This window comes from Podarcis vaucheri, assembly GCF_965113315.1.
Source record: "Podarcis vaucheri genome assembly, chromosome: 5".
Classification (NCBI taxonomy): Eukaryota; Metazoa; Chordata; class Lepidosauria; order Squamata; family Lacertidae; genus Podarcis; species Podarcis vaucheri.
Window position 1 is genome coordinate 52,604,671 of NC_138763.1, and position 17,082 is coordinate 52,621,752.

Below are 17,082 nucleotides of genomic sequence, written 5' to 3' on the forward strand. Positions count from 1 at the left end.
TCCTAGAAAAACACAATTGACTGATTCCCAGGTAAACAGTTGTGGGATTTCAGTCTCAGTTGTGAAATCCTTGGGGACAGAAGTATTTGTATAACTTATGAAGCTCTGCTATTTGACCTTTTATGCTGCATTCCATTTTTATTGTTACTTATTTTATTGCCATTGAATTTTAATTTGTTTTTTATTTTTCTCTATAAGCTGTCCTGAGAGGGTGACCTACCATGAATGAATAAACCAAATGTAAGCCACTTTGGGCTTCCTGGAAGAAAAACTAATGCTAAATAAATTTAAGGAAGGAAATGGTTAGAGTAATGAAAAAGATATTGGATACCCGATTCTGCAAAATAGCATCTTAGGGCCTCCACATAAGTTGCAGTCCCCAGACCACATCATGCACTATGGTAATATCCCCAAAGTCTGTGAGAGAACTTTGGGGTTAGGGCTTTACGATGCAGTCTTCAACATGTTTCTTCAGAAGTAAGCCCCACTATATTCACTTAGAGACTGAAACCCAGGTACACCTGATGGAGAGGCAGCTCTTTAGTCAACCCTGCCACCACCTCTGTGATCTTCCTGGCTTGAAGACAGAGGCACTGCAGAGCTACAGAACTTCTGAGAGTAGAAAAGTGGCACATCTGAGACTCACCAGTCACTACTAGACAGACTCGGTTTTGCTATTACTATTCACCTCTCCTTTACAAACCTGTGACATGGGCCCAAGCTATTTAGACATGTGTATGAAACAAGATCCTGAGCATGCACCAAGTCAGCCACAGGGGTCTGTTTCAAGATATTTATGAAATGGTTCGAGGTGAAGTGAGGTTGTATTGAAATAAAATGAATGGTATCCTATAATTAGTCCTCTACACTTGACGTAGAGCCTAAGATTGCTTCATCAGGAAGCTGGGGGTGCCTGCAAGCCCCTGGAACTCTGAGCGTCTCCCGGTATGCACAGCTCTGGAAAAGGCACCTCCCTTCTCTTCCAGTGTGCTCAGCGACATATACCAGATGGTATATGCACACTACACTTCTGGCATAACACAGCAAGACGTGTGAGACATCATAGAGCTAATCTACTACAGTGATACCTCAGGATCTGAACGGGATCCGTTCCGGAGCCCCATTCGCATCCCGAATGGAACACAAGACGCGACAGCGGGTCACATTTCACCGCTTCTGTGCATGTGCGTGATGTCATTTTGCGCGTCTGTGCATGCGTGAGCGGCGAAACCCGGAAGTAACGCGCTCCGTTACTTCCAGTTCGCCGCAGAGCGCAACCTGAAAGCGCTCAACCTGAAGCGTATTTATCCCGAGGTATGACTGTATTTATTTACACACTATGTACAGACAAAAGCCTAATGGTGTCCATTCTCTCCAGCTCCGAGAGAGCAACAGGCACAAATAAAAGTGAAGTACATACAGCGGAAGAGATAAGACTGTCTTCCGTTTCCCACACTCTTCTCAGACAGGCATGTGATTTACACCAATCACAAATGCAGCATCAGAGGAGTGAAATTGCTAACATGGCATATATTTTTACATTTGCTGTGTCCAGGAGTTAAAAGGTGGTCACTTGCAAACTCTGGCTCCCCAAAAACCCTTAACAATAATTTCAGTTATCAAATCCTGCACTATTAACAACATCTGACACGTAGATATGGCTATGCCAAGCCAATTTTCTACCACTGTACCAAACTGGGAAGTCCTCTGTATGATTCCAAGCCGATCCATAATAGGACATACAGTATGTTCATTTACTACATTAATAGCCCACCTTTCCTACAAGGAACTCAAGGTGATGTACCTATTTCTCCCCTCCATTTTATTTGCACAACAACTGTAAGGCAGGGTAGGCTGAAATACAGCAACTGATCCAAGGTTGCTCTGAGCTTTATGGCTGAGTGTGGATTCAAATTCAGGTCTCTCTAGTCTTAGCCATCCTCTACTCTTAGCCTGACTCTCTAAAAACTACACTTCTCATGCCTGCAAATAACATATAGTTTATCATTTGCCTACATAGCACACACTCCTATATAGTACACACTCCTGTTACTATAATGAGAATCATCACCTTACATTTCCAGAATGTAGCAGTCAGCTCCTGCTTTAAAGCCACTTCTGTGCTTAATAGTGTGTAAATCCATTATAACAGGGTGTGATCATCGGCATACAAGCAATCTTTTATATGATCAGTGATGGTCAGTTACATAAAAGTTTTTCTCCCTTACAATGCAGACTTGTCAGTTATATAAACGTTCCTCTGTCTTGTGTTAGATATTTGCAGTCCCAATGGGCCATTATCCTGGTCATGCTATTATCTGTTTAGTGTGTGCTATAATTCGTCTCAAAGACAAAATGGAACAAGGGCCATTAAACTGGCCTATATCTAAGAAGTAGTAATTTTATGTGCCCATCTATTATGGCTTTACCGTGAATGACAGGCAAGCTGCCAGGAAACTCTGGGCTCTTATATTTACATCTCACAGAATTATAATGGTAAAAGTTCAGATTGGCTTCCACAACTTTATGTTGGCACTCCCATAGTAGTAGTAGTAGTAGTAGTAGTAATAACAACAACAACAACAACAACAACAACAATAATAATAATAATTAACAACAACAACAATAATAATTAATATATTTATACCCCACCCATCTGGCTGGGTTTCCCCAGCCACTCTGGGCAGCTTCCAACAAAACATTAAAAAGAAAACAAAACATCATACATTAAAAACTTCCCTAAACAGGGCTGCCTTCAGATGCCTTCTAAAAGTCAGATAGTTGTTTATTTCCTTGACATCTGATGGGAGGGAGTTCCACAGGGCTAGATGCAGTACTCCTCTTGAGAAAAATGTTTTTGTACAAGGCAATTAAAATACTGCAAAAAAAGAGACACTTGCAATATTACTGCATATTTTTCAGCAGTTCAAGTATTTCCCATATTACCTTAAAACTGACAGTTAAATCCAGTGTTCTACCAAAAGAGAAAAGGGAGGGAGGGAGGGAGGGACAACCCACTTAGTAGGTAAAGGTAAAGGGACCCCTGACCATTACCGGTAGGTCCAGTCATGGCCGACTCTGGGGTTGCAGTGCTCATCTCGCTTTATTGGCTGAGGGAGCCAGCGTACAGCTTCCGGGTCGTGCCAGCATGACTAAACCGCTTCTGGTGAACCAGAGCAGCGCACGGAAATGCCGTTTACCTTGCCGATGGAGCGGTACCTATTTATCTACTTGCACTTTGACGTGCTTTCGAACTGCTAGGTTGGCAGGAGCAGGGACCGAGCTCACCCCGTCGCAGGGATTTGAACCGCCAACCTTCTGATTGGCAAGTCCTAGGCTCTGTGGTTTAACCCACAGCACCACCTGCGTCCCTTCACTTAAAGGTAAAGGTAAAGGTACCCCTGCCCGAACGGGCCAGTCTTGACAGACTCTGGGGTTTGTGCGCCCATCTCACTCAAGAGGCCGGGGGCCAGCGCTGTCCGGAGACACTCCCGGGTCACGTGGCCAGCGTGACAAAGCTGCATCTGGCGAGCCAGCGCAGCACACGGAACGCCGTTTACCTTCCCGCTGGTAAGCGGTACCTATTTATCTACTTGCACCCGAGGGTGCTTTCGAACTGCTAGGTTGGCAGGCGCTGGGACCGAGCAGCGGGAGCGCACCCCGCCGCGGGGATTCGAACCGCCGACCTTTCGATCGGCAAGCCCTAGGCGCTGAGGCTTTTACCCACAGCGCCACCCGCGTCCCTTTCCTTCACTTAGCATGTGTTTTATCTTAAAAGGAGACTTACCAATCTTTTGATTTTGTTACTAGCTGAGTGTAAACTACATTTGCAGTAAACAAATAGATTTTTATTTCTACACTAACATTATTGTTGAGAACAGATCCCTGGAAAGAAACAGATTATCTGTTCCACACAACAATGATACCTGTTTCGGAAAACAAAAAGGGTGAAGAAGAAGAAGAAGGTTGGCAGAAGAAGAAGAAGAAGAGTTTGGATTTGATATCCCGCCTTTCACTCCCCTTCAGGAGTCTCAAAGCGGCTAACATTCTCCTTTCCCTTCCTCCCCCACAACAAACACTCTGTGAGGTGAGTGGGGCTGAGAGACTTCAAAGAAGTGTGACCGGCCCAAGGTCACCCAGCAGCTGCATGTGGAGGAGCAGAGATGCGAACCCGGTTCCCCAGATTACGAGACTACTGCTCTTAACCACTACACCACACTGGCTCTCGTAGGGCCTCTTGTACATCACTTTGAGCAATACTGAAGCCTGACATGGTGCTTAGATCCTGAGCTTCTTCACTGCATGTTGCTGAATGTTCTGAATGGTCATGAGCCAAGTGCACTTGGCCCATTCAATAATAAAGACAGTCAAAACTAATTATGAAATGCATTGATCATTTTGGGGGGGTGTGACCATTGTTCAAATTGTTAATGCAGGGATAAACAAGATTATGTCATTTGTTGTCCATATGTAGGACTTCGTCTGTGTGACCTTTTCCCATTATATCAATTTCTTTTATAACAGGATCCTGTTTCACCATAAGCTTCTTGCAGCTTGTTCATCTGGGCCTTGTGCTTGGCAGGCTATCAACCTGATGCACTCGCCACTATGTCCATGAAGGTATTTTTCCAGGACATTCAGTTCTTACCATCTGTTAGTTGGCTCTCATCTAGGAGATTTTGATTGGGTGTCCTTTTCCCAAAGTGTCCCTTTATCTGGATTAGTTTTGCAGGGTTCAAGCTGTCCTTATAAGTGTTCCAGGGATAGGACATATGAGAGACTGGACTGTTAACTTTGCTAGCTAGTTTAGTAATAAATGCATTTCTGATCGTGCATTTGTCTGTGAAGCACATTCAAGAAGAACGGAAATGCAGATAAAGACCTGAAGTAATTCAAAAGATATTGGGGACAAGGATAGTGCCAAAACCTCAATGGAGATAGCATGTTTTTATTCCAGAAGATGAAGGTTTGTGTATTTATTAGACGCAGCACCATTGCTGTTTTGTTTGTTCAGATACTAATAACAGCCATTAACAAAGCAATTTACAGACATTAAAGAAGGCAGGCAGTAATGTTATTCTTGGTACCCTGTGTCACATGAAACGTTAAACCATGATTTATTTAGGCTGCGGTTTAACAAACTACAAGTTAACCATGAGTTGTCATACAGCTGCTTAAACAAACTATGGCTTGTTTCTTCAAAGTTTGGTTTGTTTTCCATGTTTTTGTAGCTTGATAAGCATCTCGGGTGGCCAAAGAACCAACCTTGGCTTAGCGAGACAGCAAGCTTGGAGCCACTTTGCTCCCGCCCAGTCCATTTTGCTGCCATGTTGTGTTAAGCTAAGCCAAAGTTTGGTCCAGCATGTCATCCAAACTGGGACCTGTGATTAAGCTCTCTCCTCACCCTGAGCTGTAACCAAGAACAAGCCAAGAGCAAACTTCCACATGAGTATCCCTGACTGGATGATGGATCATGTGCTCAATCCTCCCTCAACCAGCTGCTGGGGCGGAAGGTATGTAGTCCCAGTTTGTTAAAAGTACTGATAGCACCAATCAGCCTTGGGGAATGGTGATGGCTCAGTGGTAGAGCACGTGCTTGACATGCAAAGGTCCCAGGTTCCATCACTGGCATTGAGTATAAAGATTCCTCACGAGGTGCAATTCAATTATCAACCAGATGCTTGGAAACCACTGGAACAGGCCGTCTCCTTGCTTGACTACTTTTGGCTATTGCAGCAGATGTGAGCTCTTTGCTTCACTGTTCTTGCATCTCTAGGCTTGAATGCATATGTTGAATGCCTCATTTTGGTGCCAAGCCTGTGGTGGCCACCTCTGTGAGCTTGCATCCTGATTCATTGAAAGGCTGCACATTTCTGCCATCGAGCATAATGGGCAGAGCTTCTTATTTGTAAGTAGAAATTGTAACGTGTGCAGATTACACTCAGAAGTGGTCAGGAAAGTCTGGTGCCAAAGTACCATTAGTCAAAGTAATTAATCATTTAGATCTCAGCGTAAAGGGTATTTTGATGATGAAATACAACTCTATCCAATACCTGGTGTTGGGAAGAACTGTGAGCAGCAAGCATATTAAACATGAATGACCTAATCAGACAAATTGTATGGCTGTGCATGAGTTTCTCATTAATGTTTCACTAGGAAGCCTTGAGAGAGAGAGAAAACATGCTGCATTAGAGTGAGGACTAACAGAGGGACGTCAGGAGTAGAGTAACTTAATGACCTCCCAAAACACAGTGGTTTGAAGTATCATTAAAAAATACAAGAGAAATTTGCTTACATATAGACACAATATTGTTGTCGTCCTCCTGCATATTTCTAAGTTCTTAAGAACTCAGTGAGTTAGGGACTTTCTTGCATGCAAAGACAGGCTCTGGAAGATTGAGCAGATGAGACCAATAGTGGGTCCAACAATCAAGAAGGTGGGTACTGCACGTGCTATAGAGGGAAATGAAGGGCAGATGAACTCGTCAACCTGGGAAGGTAGCCCATCTAGGAGAAGGAAAACTCTGATGCAATACCTCCACTGCCTTGAAGATATAGTCATTCGTGAGAAAGAAGGAACAAGTCACCAGGTCTCTCTCTCTTTTTCTGATCTATAAAATGGAACTGATATTGAAGATATAGTGTGATATTGAAGATATAGTGTGATATTGACAGACTTGCCCTGTTGGTGCATTATCTGCTTATAAAAATCAGAAATATTAAAATACTTCTACATGGTATTATCCTTTATTCTGCCTTTCTACTTGTGATGGGGAGATGTAACTTTTCTTCCTAGAATTATTCAATTCCAGAATGGAAAATACAGCTGAAGCCACACAAATGAGTCATTTAACATTAATGTGCACTCACAGATTTCCATTAACGTGTCTTTAGTAAATAAATTGCAATCCAGAGTCATTTTCCTTTGCAGCTGTGGCCCATTAGCAACACTTTAGAGGAACCCAAATTCCAACCACAGGTAGCAAAAAGTGAAAGACACCTGCTTAGAAATAACATTCTCTATTCAGCACTACAAGCAACCTGAACAGGTCAGTGGGCTATAAATAATGCTAGCTTACTTAATTTATAATGGAGTTCCCTTCTGTGTGGAAGTCAGTAATAGCATAAAATACTGAATAATGTTATCAGATTACTTTACCAGCCACCTTCTTAGCAGATAAAAAGTTAATATTGCCATTAACTTATACAGGTCATAGTGGTGGTGATGGTTGTTGGCATACATCTGTCTTGGAAGAGTGTGCCGTTGGAGGGAAATCAAACCATTGGAGAGTTACAGTGCCTGCTGTTGCTGAAGAGACCAATACAGGACAGACATGCTTTATTGCAGGTGGGGCAGATGAAGGCATTAGTTTTGCTGCTACAGGTGCCCCATGGAGTTTTTTCTCTCTGTGCTCCTCCCAGTGGTAATTTCTCCTCTGGACACTGTTGTGGATAAATGACCTGTTTGGTTCACAGTTCTATCTATCTATCTATCTATCTATCTATCTATCTATCTATCTATCTATCATCTATTTATTTCATTGATTAGCCAAGGAATCATAGACTTGTAGGGACCCCAAGGGTCATCTTCCAACAATTCTGGGATTCAGTGCTGTGGACCACCTGAATGAAGCTTGTGGACCACAGTTTGGGTACCCCTACTCTAGGTCTTTCTATTTGGACTCTCTCCACAGGCCATACCCCTCACCAGTACCACATCTACAGCATGGGTAGGCAAACTAAGGCCCGGGGGCTGGATCCAGCCCAATTGCCTTCTAAACCCAGCCTGCAGACGGTCCAGGAATCCGTGTTTTCACATGAGTAGAATGTGTGCTTTAATTTAAAATTCATCTCTGGTTATTTGTGGGGCATAGGAATTCATTTATTCCCCCCCCCCCAATATAGCCGGGGGCCCCACAAAGTCTGAGGGACAGTGAACCGGCACCCTGCTGAAAAAGATTGCTGACCCCTGCTCCACAGAGCTTAAAGCAGCACCCTTGGCTCCCTCAAACAACCCTGTGTGGTACATTCGTCTAAGAGAGTAGCCCACATTACCAGCTTAAAATGCAGCCTAGTCATTTTTTTTCTTTCAGTCCATATCTTAACTAAGGAAAAACACATCAGAATGTAGTATCTCATAAGCAACATTGGATAGAAATAAAATTGTGGCTAACATCATGTGTGTACCACTTCCCAAACTGGTGATGGGAGCAGACTGGATACAGAGTAAACAGGAGTGTATACACAGCCTATGTCTGCTTCTACAATGCTGCTTCTCCCTTCCTTTTTTCTCCCAGCACCAAAGTAAGGTCTTGAGTTAATAAAAAGCAGGGCATTCTCAGGATCCAGATATTTGATAATGACAATATTGCTGTAGCAGATGTCTTTCTGTACAGGTATCACATTTATTCCATGATGATTACCAAGTTTTCAAATCCATGGGGTTTAATCTGACGCCTGAAAGTAGTCTAGGATCCTGAATGATGCATTTTGCACAGTAGTTGAAGGAAACGAATCACTGTAGAAGAAGAAGAAGAAGGAGAGTTTGGATTTGATATCCCGCTTTATCACTACCCTAAGGAGTCTCAAAGTGGCTAACATTCTCCTTTCCCTTCCTCCCCCACAACAAACACTCTGTGAGGTGAGTGGGGCTGAGAGACTTCACAGAAGTGTGACTGGCCCAAGGTCACCCAGCAGCTGCATGTGGAGGAGCGGAGACACGAACCCGGTTTCCCAGATTACGTGACTACCGCTCTTAACCACTACACCACACTGGATCTTATAGGATTGTTTAATCATTTAAGATTTCATAATATATACAAGCGTCCCGGTACATTCTTTGCCCTGCAAAGCCTTGAGATACTTTACCACTGTACTATGACCAGAGTGAGGGGGAGCCTCCAGTAGGAATTCTTTATAGGGTGCTACAGAGGCAGTTAAGATTAATGGACTGAACAACTGGTCAGTGTCATATAATTCTTTTAAGTCATGTAGGGAAGGTGCAATGACTGTCCAAGTGATGGGTAAGAAAAAGGAAGAAGCAGTAGCTTTCCAAGCCAATTTATCAGAAAGCAGCAGCACCTTTTTGCTCAGAGCGATATATTGTCTCTGAAGAAATTCTCTTGGGTGATAGAGTATGAACTGTGCACATGTCTTGGTTGAGTGGGAGATGCAATGCCATGTGTAAATATTGCACACAAATGTGATATTGGAGGAAACAAGCTGCCCAGGAGGTGAAAAATGACTCGAAACTGTAATATCATGTACAAGCTGTTTCTGCCCCCTCCCTCTTGGGTGAAATAAAGTGGTATGTACTAGAAGAACAGCCTTCTCCTGACTCTGCATGAAGTGTATTATGAAAATCAATACGTTTGAGTTGTTATCTGTACAGAAGCACCAAAAGTAAACTCACCAGATGCACCTCACCCTGCATTTATCAGGGTATAACCCTTCGTGTATCTGATGAGCTATGCCCTAATAAATGCATATCCTCATGTAGACTCTAATCTACAAAAGCTTGGACCAGCCTCCCCCAGCCTGATTCCCGCCCCAGATCTTTTGGGGCACCACCCACATCAGCCCCAGCCAGCATCGCGCGCACACCAATGAACACAATGGAACTTATTTCTGGGCAGACGTTAGAGCAGAAGATTACTCTCTTCTACTTTCAAGCCACACTGTTACCGTCAGTGTGTACAGTTGTCGGTAATAATAAGAACAACCAACATCGGCTGTGGGTTGTTTTCTAAACCCTGCTATAATAGCAGCAGGGGAAAAAGACATAGTTAAACTACAAGTCCCACAAGCCCCTGCTTCCGAGTCCCTCGGCGAAACCAACCCGAGGACTACAGTTCCCAGAGTGCTCTTCGGCCTTACAGTTTGCGGGCGAGGAAGTGGCCGTTTCTCTTCGCCGTTTTGCCCCGCGGTGGCCGTTGCTTGCTTGCCTGCCGCTCCTCCTCCCGTCGACCCACGTGGGCAGAAAAACGGCGCCGGGACTTGGGACGCAGTGAGGCGGCCGGGCTTCCCCACTGTGCTCTCGCCCATGTCTGGGACGGTGGTGGAGGCCGTCCGGGGCAAAGCAGCTGCCGCTCAGCTGCTGTCTTTTAGCGGGCTCTTCCCCGTGTATAAGGCCAAGGGATGCACCTCAGCCGCTGTGCTAAACCGGCTTAGGGAGAAGCTGCTGGCAGGTACCACTGAAGGGGGAGAGCAGAAAGTCCAGGGAAGGAGGGAGAGTCTGGGCCAGAGGTGGGGAGCCTGCAGCCCTCCCGAGACGACCAGGCTCTTCTCAACTCAGCAGCCTGCACGGCGGCCGACAGGTTGCGGAGCAACATCTGGAAGGCCTCAGGTTCCTCATCTAGGCAGGTCCTAAGGCAGGCATAGGCAAACTCGGCCCTCCAGATGTTTTGGGACTACAACTCCCATCATCCCTGACCACTGGTCCTGTCAGCTAGGGATGATGGGAGTTGTACAGTGGTACCTCAGGTTACAGACGCTTCAGGTTACAGACTCCGCTAACCCAGAAATTGTACCTCTGGTTAAGGACTTTTTTTCAGGGTGAGAACAGAAATTGCGCGGCGGCAGCAGGAGGCCCCATTAGTTAAAGTGGTACCTCAGGTTAAGAACAGACCTCCAGAACGAATTAAGATCTTAACCAGAGGTACTCCTGTAGTCCCAGAACATCCGGAGGGCCAAGTTTGCCTATGCCTGCCTAAGGCGTGTGAGGAAGTAGTGGAGTTTAGTTGACTCGGAGACCCTGAATGCTGCACAACCCTTTTTTTCATTATTTCCTCAGCGCCGGATTTATGTGTAAGCTAAACAAGATATAGCTTAGGGCCCCCCCAAAAATTTAAAGGACAAAAGACCCCTGGATGTACATTTCCAAAATATAAGATAAAGAACAAATAAATAAAACCTACATACAGCAACAGTGTTTTGTGTTGTATAGGCTCCTATGATGTAAGTAATGGGCCCCACCTGCTAGCCTGCTCCCTAAAATATCCCTGGTTTGCTCATTTCTATATGTAGGATGCCTACATTCTGCATGGACTGGTTGCATGGCAACATGTGCAAATGGTTTTAGATACCTATTAGGTCCATAAATTACCATATAGCATATATTCAACGCAAAAAACAGTGACAATTTGTTGTTGACAAAGGACAGCTGGACATGTAAAGGGCCCCATTACCTTCAGTAGCTTAGGGCCTCATCAAACCTAAATCTGGCACTGTTTTCTATTCACAGTGGTGCACTTTGGTCATTTTAGGCATTGGACAGTGGGTATTGCTTCCCTTCAGGTAGTGCTCATTTCTTGCCCGCTCCCCACCTCCATCCACCTAATTGCATTCTTTACAACTGCTTCATTCCTACACTGGTATAATAATAATAATAATAATAATAATAATAATAATAATAATAGCAGTAGTAGCAACAGCTTGGCAACCCAGATAATTACAAAGAAAGACCCTGATAATATGTAGTTTCCTGTCTTAATCTCTTTCATCCACTTCTGTCTTAAGCTCTTCTAAATGGTGTTTGTGCATGTATTTTCATTTTCACGATAACAGATTGCGATGGTGGATTTTTCATTTCTTTTTCTGCCACATCTGTAATACAGATTTTCCAGAGTAACTATGGCATCCCTTCAAAGGAAAACCCAGTGGTTTGTTGTTGTTGTTTTTTTGTCATTGATAACTTTCAAAAGAACAATGGTCTTTGATTCCCACCCCACAGCTGTTGGCGGGGGCAGTGATCTGCCCATCACATTTGGTCTCCCCTCCTGCCGTCTATCTGCCATTCTCAACACTACCTCCTGGGGAAAAACTAAAAGCTTTTTTTGTAGGGGTTCTTTGATGGTGTGGAACTGGAGGCGAGGGAACACACCAGGACACAGTGTGGAGTACACCAAATGCTGGTCTGATCCTGCTGGCATACCAGTGTGTTTGCTGAGCATGTTCAAGTTCTGGTTGGCTTTGGCCTGCCACCTCTTTGCTCCTCCCATGATGCAGTCAGTAACCAGCCTCAAACAAGAGGACTGACGTATGGAGCACTAGAAAAAACGATCATGCTGGGTGTTGTACTGATACCTACCTGTTTCCCACCTATCTTGTCCATAGCGATGTGGGGCCTCGGACTTGGGCCCAAATTCTGTGGGTTCCATTGTCTTTGCAAACAGGTGCAAAGAACAAATGTTTCCACACTTTATCTGATCTTCCAGCATAATCCATGGAAGTCTGACTTGATGGATAGCATTTCTCACTTCACATTTATGTCAAGAGTGCTGATATGGTTCTCTTGCTGCAATTAACCCAAGATGCAGAAAGGAGTTACGTATCTGTGGCATGCCTTTAAAAAAGCATCCTAAACCTTCTTTTCTAACCAAATGATTGTGTAGCTTCTGAGGTTTTTTTTAATATTGTCAACATGCCTAATTTGGAGCTGAATTTGGGGGTTCTAGAGTTGGGACCATTTGTATCTTTGCATGAGTATGTAAGGTGAATAACTTTTATTTGGATGTTCCTGTTGAGGGAAAGGCGAGAGCTTAGATATGTCCTAAAATATCCAAATAGTGGATGCTGTGTAAGTGTTCTCCAATGAGAAGCCAGTTTTTGTAGGGACATGGCCACATAAACACACTACTAGTCATATTAGTTGCCTTGCTGGAAAGAGAAAGTTACCAACATATTTTGGCAAAATTTATGAATTATTTGCAATCTAGCTTTGTTTCTGGATTTACCACCATTTCTGAGCACTAAGTTTTTTTGCATGTACTGAGCCCATTGATTTAAATGGGGATGGTAAGCATGTGCTCACCCTCGGTTTGTAGGAAATAAAAAATAGACCAATAGCAGGTAATAGTTAACAGCAGTTTATTATTGGCTTCTATGAAGTATTCATTACTAAAGCACAAATTCAATTTCACTTATTCAATTTCAGATGCATCGGTTTTTGTTGTGATTATTTTATTGGATAATATACTGCTTAATCCCCTGCCAACCTAGCAGTTCAAAAGCACGTCAAAGTGCAAGTAGATAAATAGGTACCGTTCCGGCGGGAAGGTAAATGGCGTTTCCGTGCGCTGCTCTGGTTCGCCAGAAGCGGCTTAGTCATGCTGGCCACATGACCTGGAAGCTGTACGCCGGCTCCCTCGGCCAATAAAGCGAGATGAGTGCTGCAATCCCAGAGTCGGTCATGACTGGACCTAATGGTCAGGGGTCCCTTTACCTTTATGCTGCTTAATGGCCAAGCGGGTTGCTAAGTGGTTTACAAATTATAAAAGCCAAATACACAAAAACCAATTTAAAAACAAGATTAAAATACACAACAAAACAGTATCATATAAAAGGAGATCCAGGTCATGGGATCAGGAAAATGCTTGTGTAAACAAGAGCCAGTGGAATGTCAGTATAGGTGGCCTCTGTATTTTGCCTTTCTTCCAGTGCATTTGGAGCAGGGTTTTAAACACACAGCAATTAAAAAAACCCACGCACAGGGACTTGGTTAAGGTTTGTACCTGGGTTTTGCACCTGTAGATCTGCTTCAGATCCACCTTTCCCAGCTTGGTACCCTCCTGGTGTTCTGAACTACAATTACAGTACTATGCTGGCAGTGGCCAATAGGAGCTGTGATCCAAAACAGCTGGAGGGTACCAGGTTGGAGGAAACTGGGTTAGCTACTGCATCCCCTGACTTGAGCACCACATTGCCATCTGCACGCAACCTTGTAGCTGGGAATGCAAGTGCAGGCAGGGCTTTCACAGTGTTATCTACAGAACAGCGTGCAATCTCATATCGTTTCTTTACATAGCCAGCAAGGGACTTGGTTGTGCATGTAGTCTGCTGGATCCAAGCCATTATATGTAATTAAATGTGGGAAACATATTGAGAGACTGCTGTGCACTGTTGACAACATTGGAAAAATTCTGTGACTGTTGCTAGTTATGGTTTTATTACTGTAACAAATCAGTAAATGTGATGCTTCTTGTACGTTGTTGGGGAAAATAATGCACCCTGTCTGTTAACTATTAAAATTATTAATTATCTGATGCCAGCTTATGGTAGATATGAGAACATGCTCTAGATATGCTATTCGTTTTATGATACGACAAATCCTAGGATTCTGATTCACAATTTTCCTCCCTCCTTGGGATTAAACTGTTTCCATTAAATTAGTTGTGCCACTTTGGTACCTTTCAATGTGAATGGCAGATTTAGGTGCCTTGTTTGTTATTTTTATGAAGTTCTATGAAGCTTTTTATCCTTTGGGATCTTATTTTTTCAGAAACCGGTATGCCAATGCCTAGTAGAAGGAAGAGGAATCAAATGTTAAAGATTGGACATGGTGGGATTCTGGATAGCAGTGCTGCAGGAGTGTTAGGTAATTTGCATATTAGCAGTCATTTATTTATTTGCAATGTCCCTAGAGAACTCTCTCCCACTGAAGATAACTTGTCTGCCACATTAGCAGCTTTTCCATGTGAAATTTAGATGTACTTTTTCTTCAGTCCTGTGCAGATGGCTCGTTTAAATAGCTGGTTCTCTGCTCCTGGACTGCCATTTTATGATGTCCATTGATTTTATGGTTTTTATGTTATATTTTCTGAGGTTCTGCCATCATACTAAGCTAGTCCAGCTGTGGTTTGTTTACCTGTTCACTCCAAAGCAGAAGTGCTTGGACTGAGTACACCAGCCTGCAGCTTGTGCCCAGTACAAAAGCATACTTTAAGGCCTAGCATTACATGTGAAGCCAGCTTTTAAGTTCCCAAGGTGGGTTGCAACATTATGCAACATTAAAAACAGCTTAAAACAACAATACAGTGGTACCCCGCAAGACGAATGCCTCGCAAGACGGAAAACCCGCAAGACGAAAGGGTTTTCTGTTTTGGAGGCACTTCGCAAGACGAATTTCCCTATGGGCTTGCTTCGCAAGACGAAAGCCCATAGGGAAATCTCCGGGGACCTGTTTTAAATTGCTGGCGGTCGGGAGCAAAGACTTTCGCCCACAGCTGGCCTTCAGAAGAGGTCCTGGACCTCTTCTGAAGGCCGGCGGGGGGCAAAAGTCTTTGCTCCCCCCCCCCCCGCCTGCCTTCCCGGGACAGCGGAGACTTCTCCGCTGCCCCAGGCAATCTTAAAATGCTGGGGGTCGGCAGCGAACGCTTCGCTCCCGCCCGCCAGCATTTTAAAATCTCCCCGGGACAGCAGAGAAGTCTTCTCTGCTGTCCCGGAGAGATTTTAAAATGCTGGGGGTCGGCAGCGAACGCTTCGCTCCCGACCCCCAGCATTTTAAAATCTCCCCGGGACAGCAGAGACTTTGCTCCCGCCCGCCAGCATTTTAAAATCGCCCCGGGACAGCAGGGGCTTTTAAAATGCTGGCGGTCGGCAGCAAAGCCCTCCTGTCCCTGGAGCTTGCGGGGCGGGAGGTGGGAAGAAGGGCTTTTCTTCCCACCGCCAGCCTTCAGAACAGCCTTCTGAAGGCTGGCGGTGGGAAGAAAAGCCCTTGTTCCCCTCCCCCAGCCTTCAGAAGAGGTCGGGGGACAGACTGTCCCCGGACCTGGTCTGAAGGCGGTTTCCCTAGGAACGCATTAATTGATTTTCAATGCATTCCTATGGGAAACCGTGCTTCGCAAGACGAAAAACTCGCAAGAAGAAAAAACTTGCGGAACGAATTAATTTCGTCTTGCGAGGCACCACTGTAATAGAAATAAAGCAGGTCCTTTTTTCTGTTATTGTAAACTGGGCAAATAAACTGAATTACCATATTTTGTCTTCGCTGGCATTCCTTTTTTAAGCCACTGACGTTGGAGAAATGAGTACTGCTTAGTCATAAATACTGCAGACACTTTAAAATAGTTCGGAAGGACTCCAATGTAGATTGATGGTCCTTTTAGTAATACATTGCACTTATGTGCATTGCTTCTTGATGCACCATACCCCACCCCACCCTGACATACTGGAAAAATGAAAAGCACCAGAGTATTTTTCCCACTCCTAAAATTTCTTCTGTCATCGTTTTCAATCGATTGACCCTGTTAATGGAAAGTGTCAGAATTGTGTGAAATAATATTTGTTACTGGCATGATGTTTTACAGACAGCAGTAGTGAATACAGAGGTGACAGGGGCAGTTGTTGAAGTAATGTTTCTCTTTGTTAACAGTGGTTGGCATTGGAAAAGGAACTAAAATGCTGAGCAGCTTGCTGGCAGGTTCTAAGGTAAGGGAAAATGGGGTACTTCATGTTTTCTGTATGTTTTCCACCTTAAGTGAATAAACTAACTATGAATAGGGAGGTGAGGGCAGACACTATTTTCAGATAGCAAAGACTGGGAATCACACTGATCTTTAAATTGCTTTGACAAAACAAGTCTGTCTAAAAGAAGTGAGGCCTTGAGGCTTAACCTACATTGAAATCCTGGCTGTGCACATTCTGGTTAATTCTTTAACGGTTAATGCTTCCTTGGCTTGGATCCTAATATAACATAAGGAAGTTCACAGCGGGAAAGTCTCCTGTCACTTCCTTCCCTTCTGCACTACTCTATGCTCCATTCCATTCTGTTTGTGATGTTCCCGCAACCTTCTGAGATGTTTTTTAGGGGAAAGAGAAGATGTGCAACTGCTTCTATTAACTTATTTTAAGTCAAAATATCTGATAGGAAGCCCATAAGAAAAGGCAGCAACAGAGGTTGGTCCGCTAGGGTGGATTGCGGCACTGCCTCACTAACTTCAACCGGCCATTAGCTAGCCTCTCCCCCGGCTTAATTTCTCACTTGCATTCAGTCCAGGGGGAGCAGTGTCTTATCGACTTCTCCTTTCTTAGCCTTGGTGTTGCCCTTGAAGAACGGAGCAGGGAGGAGGATGGGGCAAAACTGGAATGAGTTGGCCCTGCCTTTCATTGGTTCTGACTCTGCCTCCTGTTGACCTTGCTGACTTCCACTCTGCCAACCCCAGTAGACGCTAGGCACCACTTCTTGAGTGGAATTCTGTATGTAGCTGATGATCTGTGGTATGGAGGCTTTTCAGCTTCGTATTCACTGTTGGCAGTAGCCATAAACTTGCAGGGTGCAGAAATAGTGCAATTAATGTGCATAAT

The 17,082-nt window shown here is 44.3% G+C and overlaps 1 protein-coding gene across 2 annotated transcripts in view; it reads left to right on the forward strand.

Annotated features, from left to right (window-relative positions):
* The window catches only part of TRUB1 (TruB pseudouridine synthase family member 1), a 40,340-nt gene that overhangs the window by 2,081 nt on the left and 21,177 nt on the right, over positions 1–17,082 (forward strand). Inside the window, exons 1-3 of one of the 2 annotated variants that reach the window (XM_082222707.1) lie at positions 9,857–10,187; positions 14,279–14,374; positions 16,151–16,206. In XM_082222707.1, the coding sequence (XP_082078833.1) occupies positions 10,043–10,187; positions 14,279–14,374; positions 16,151–16,206 (297 nt within the window). In that variant the 5' untranslated portion in view covers positions 9,857–10,042. Of the gene's footprint in view, positions 1–9,856; positions 10,188–14,278; positions 14,375–16,150; positions 16,207–17,082 lie in introns of those variants that run through there. The other variant, XM_082222708.1, reaches the window with a different exon arrangement.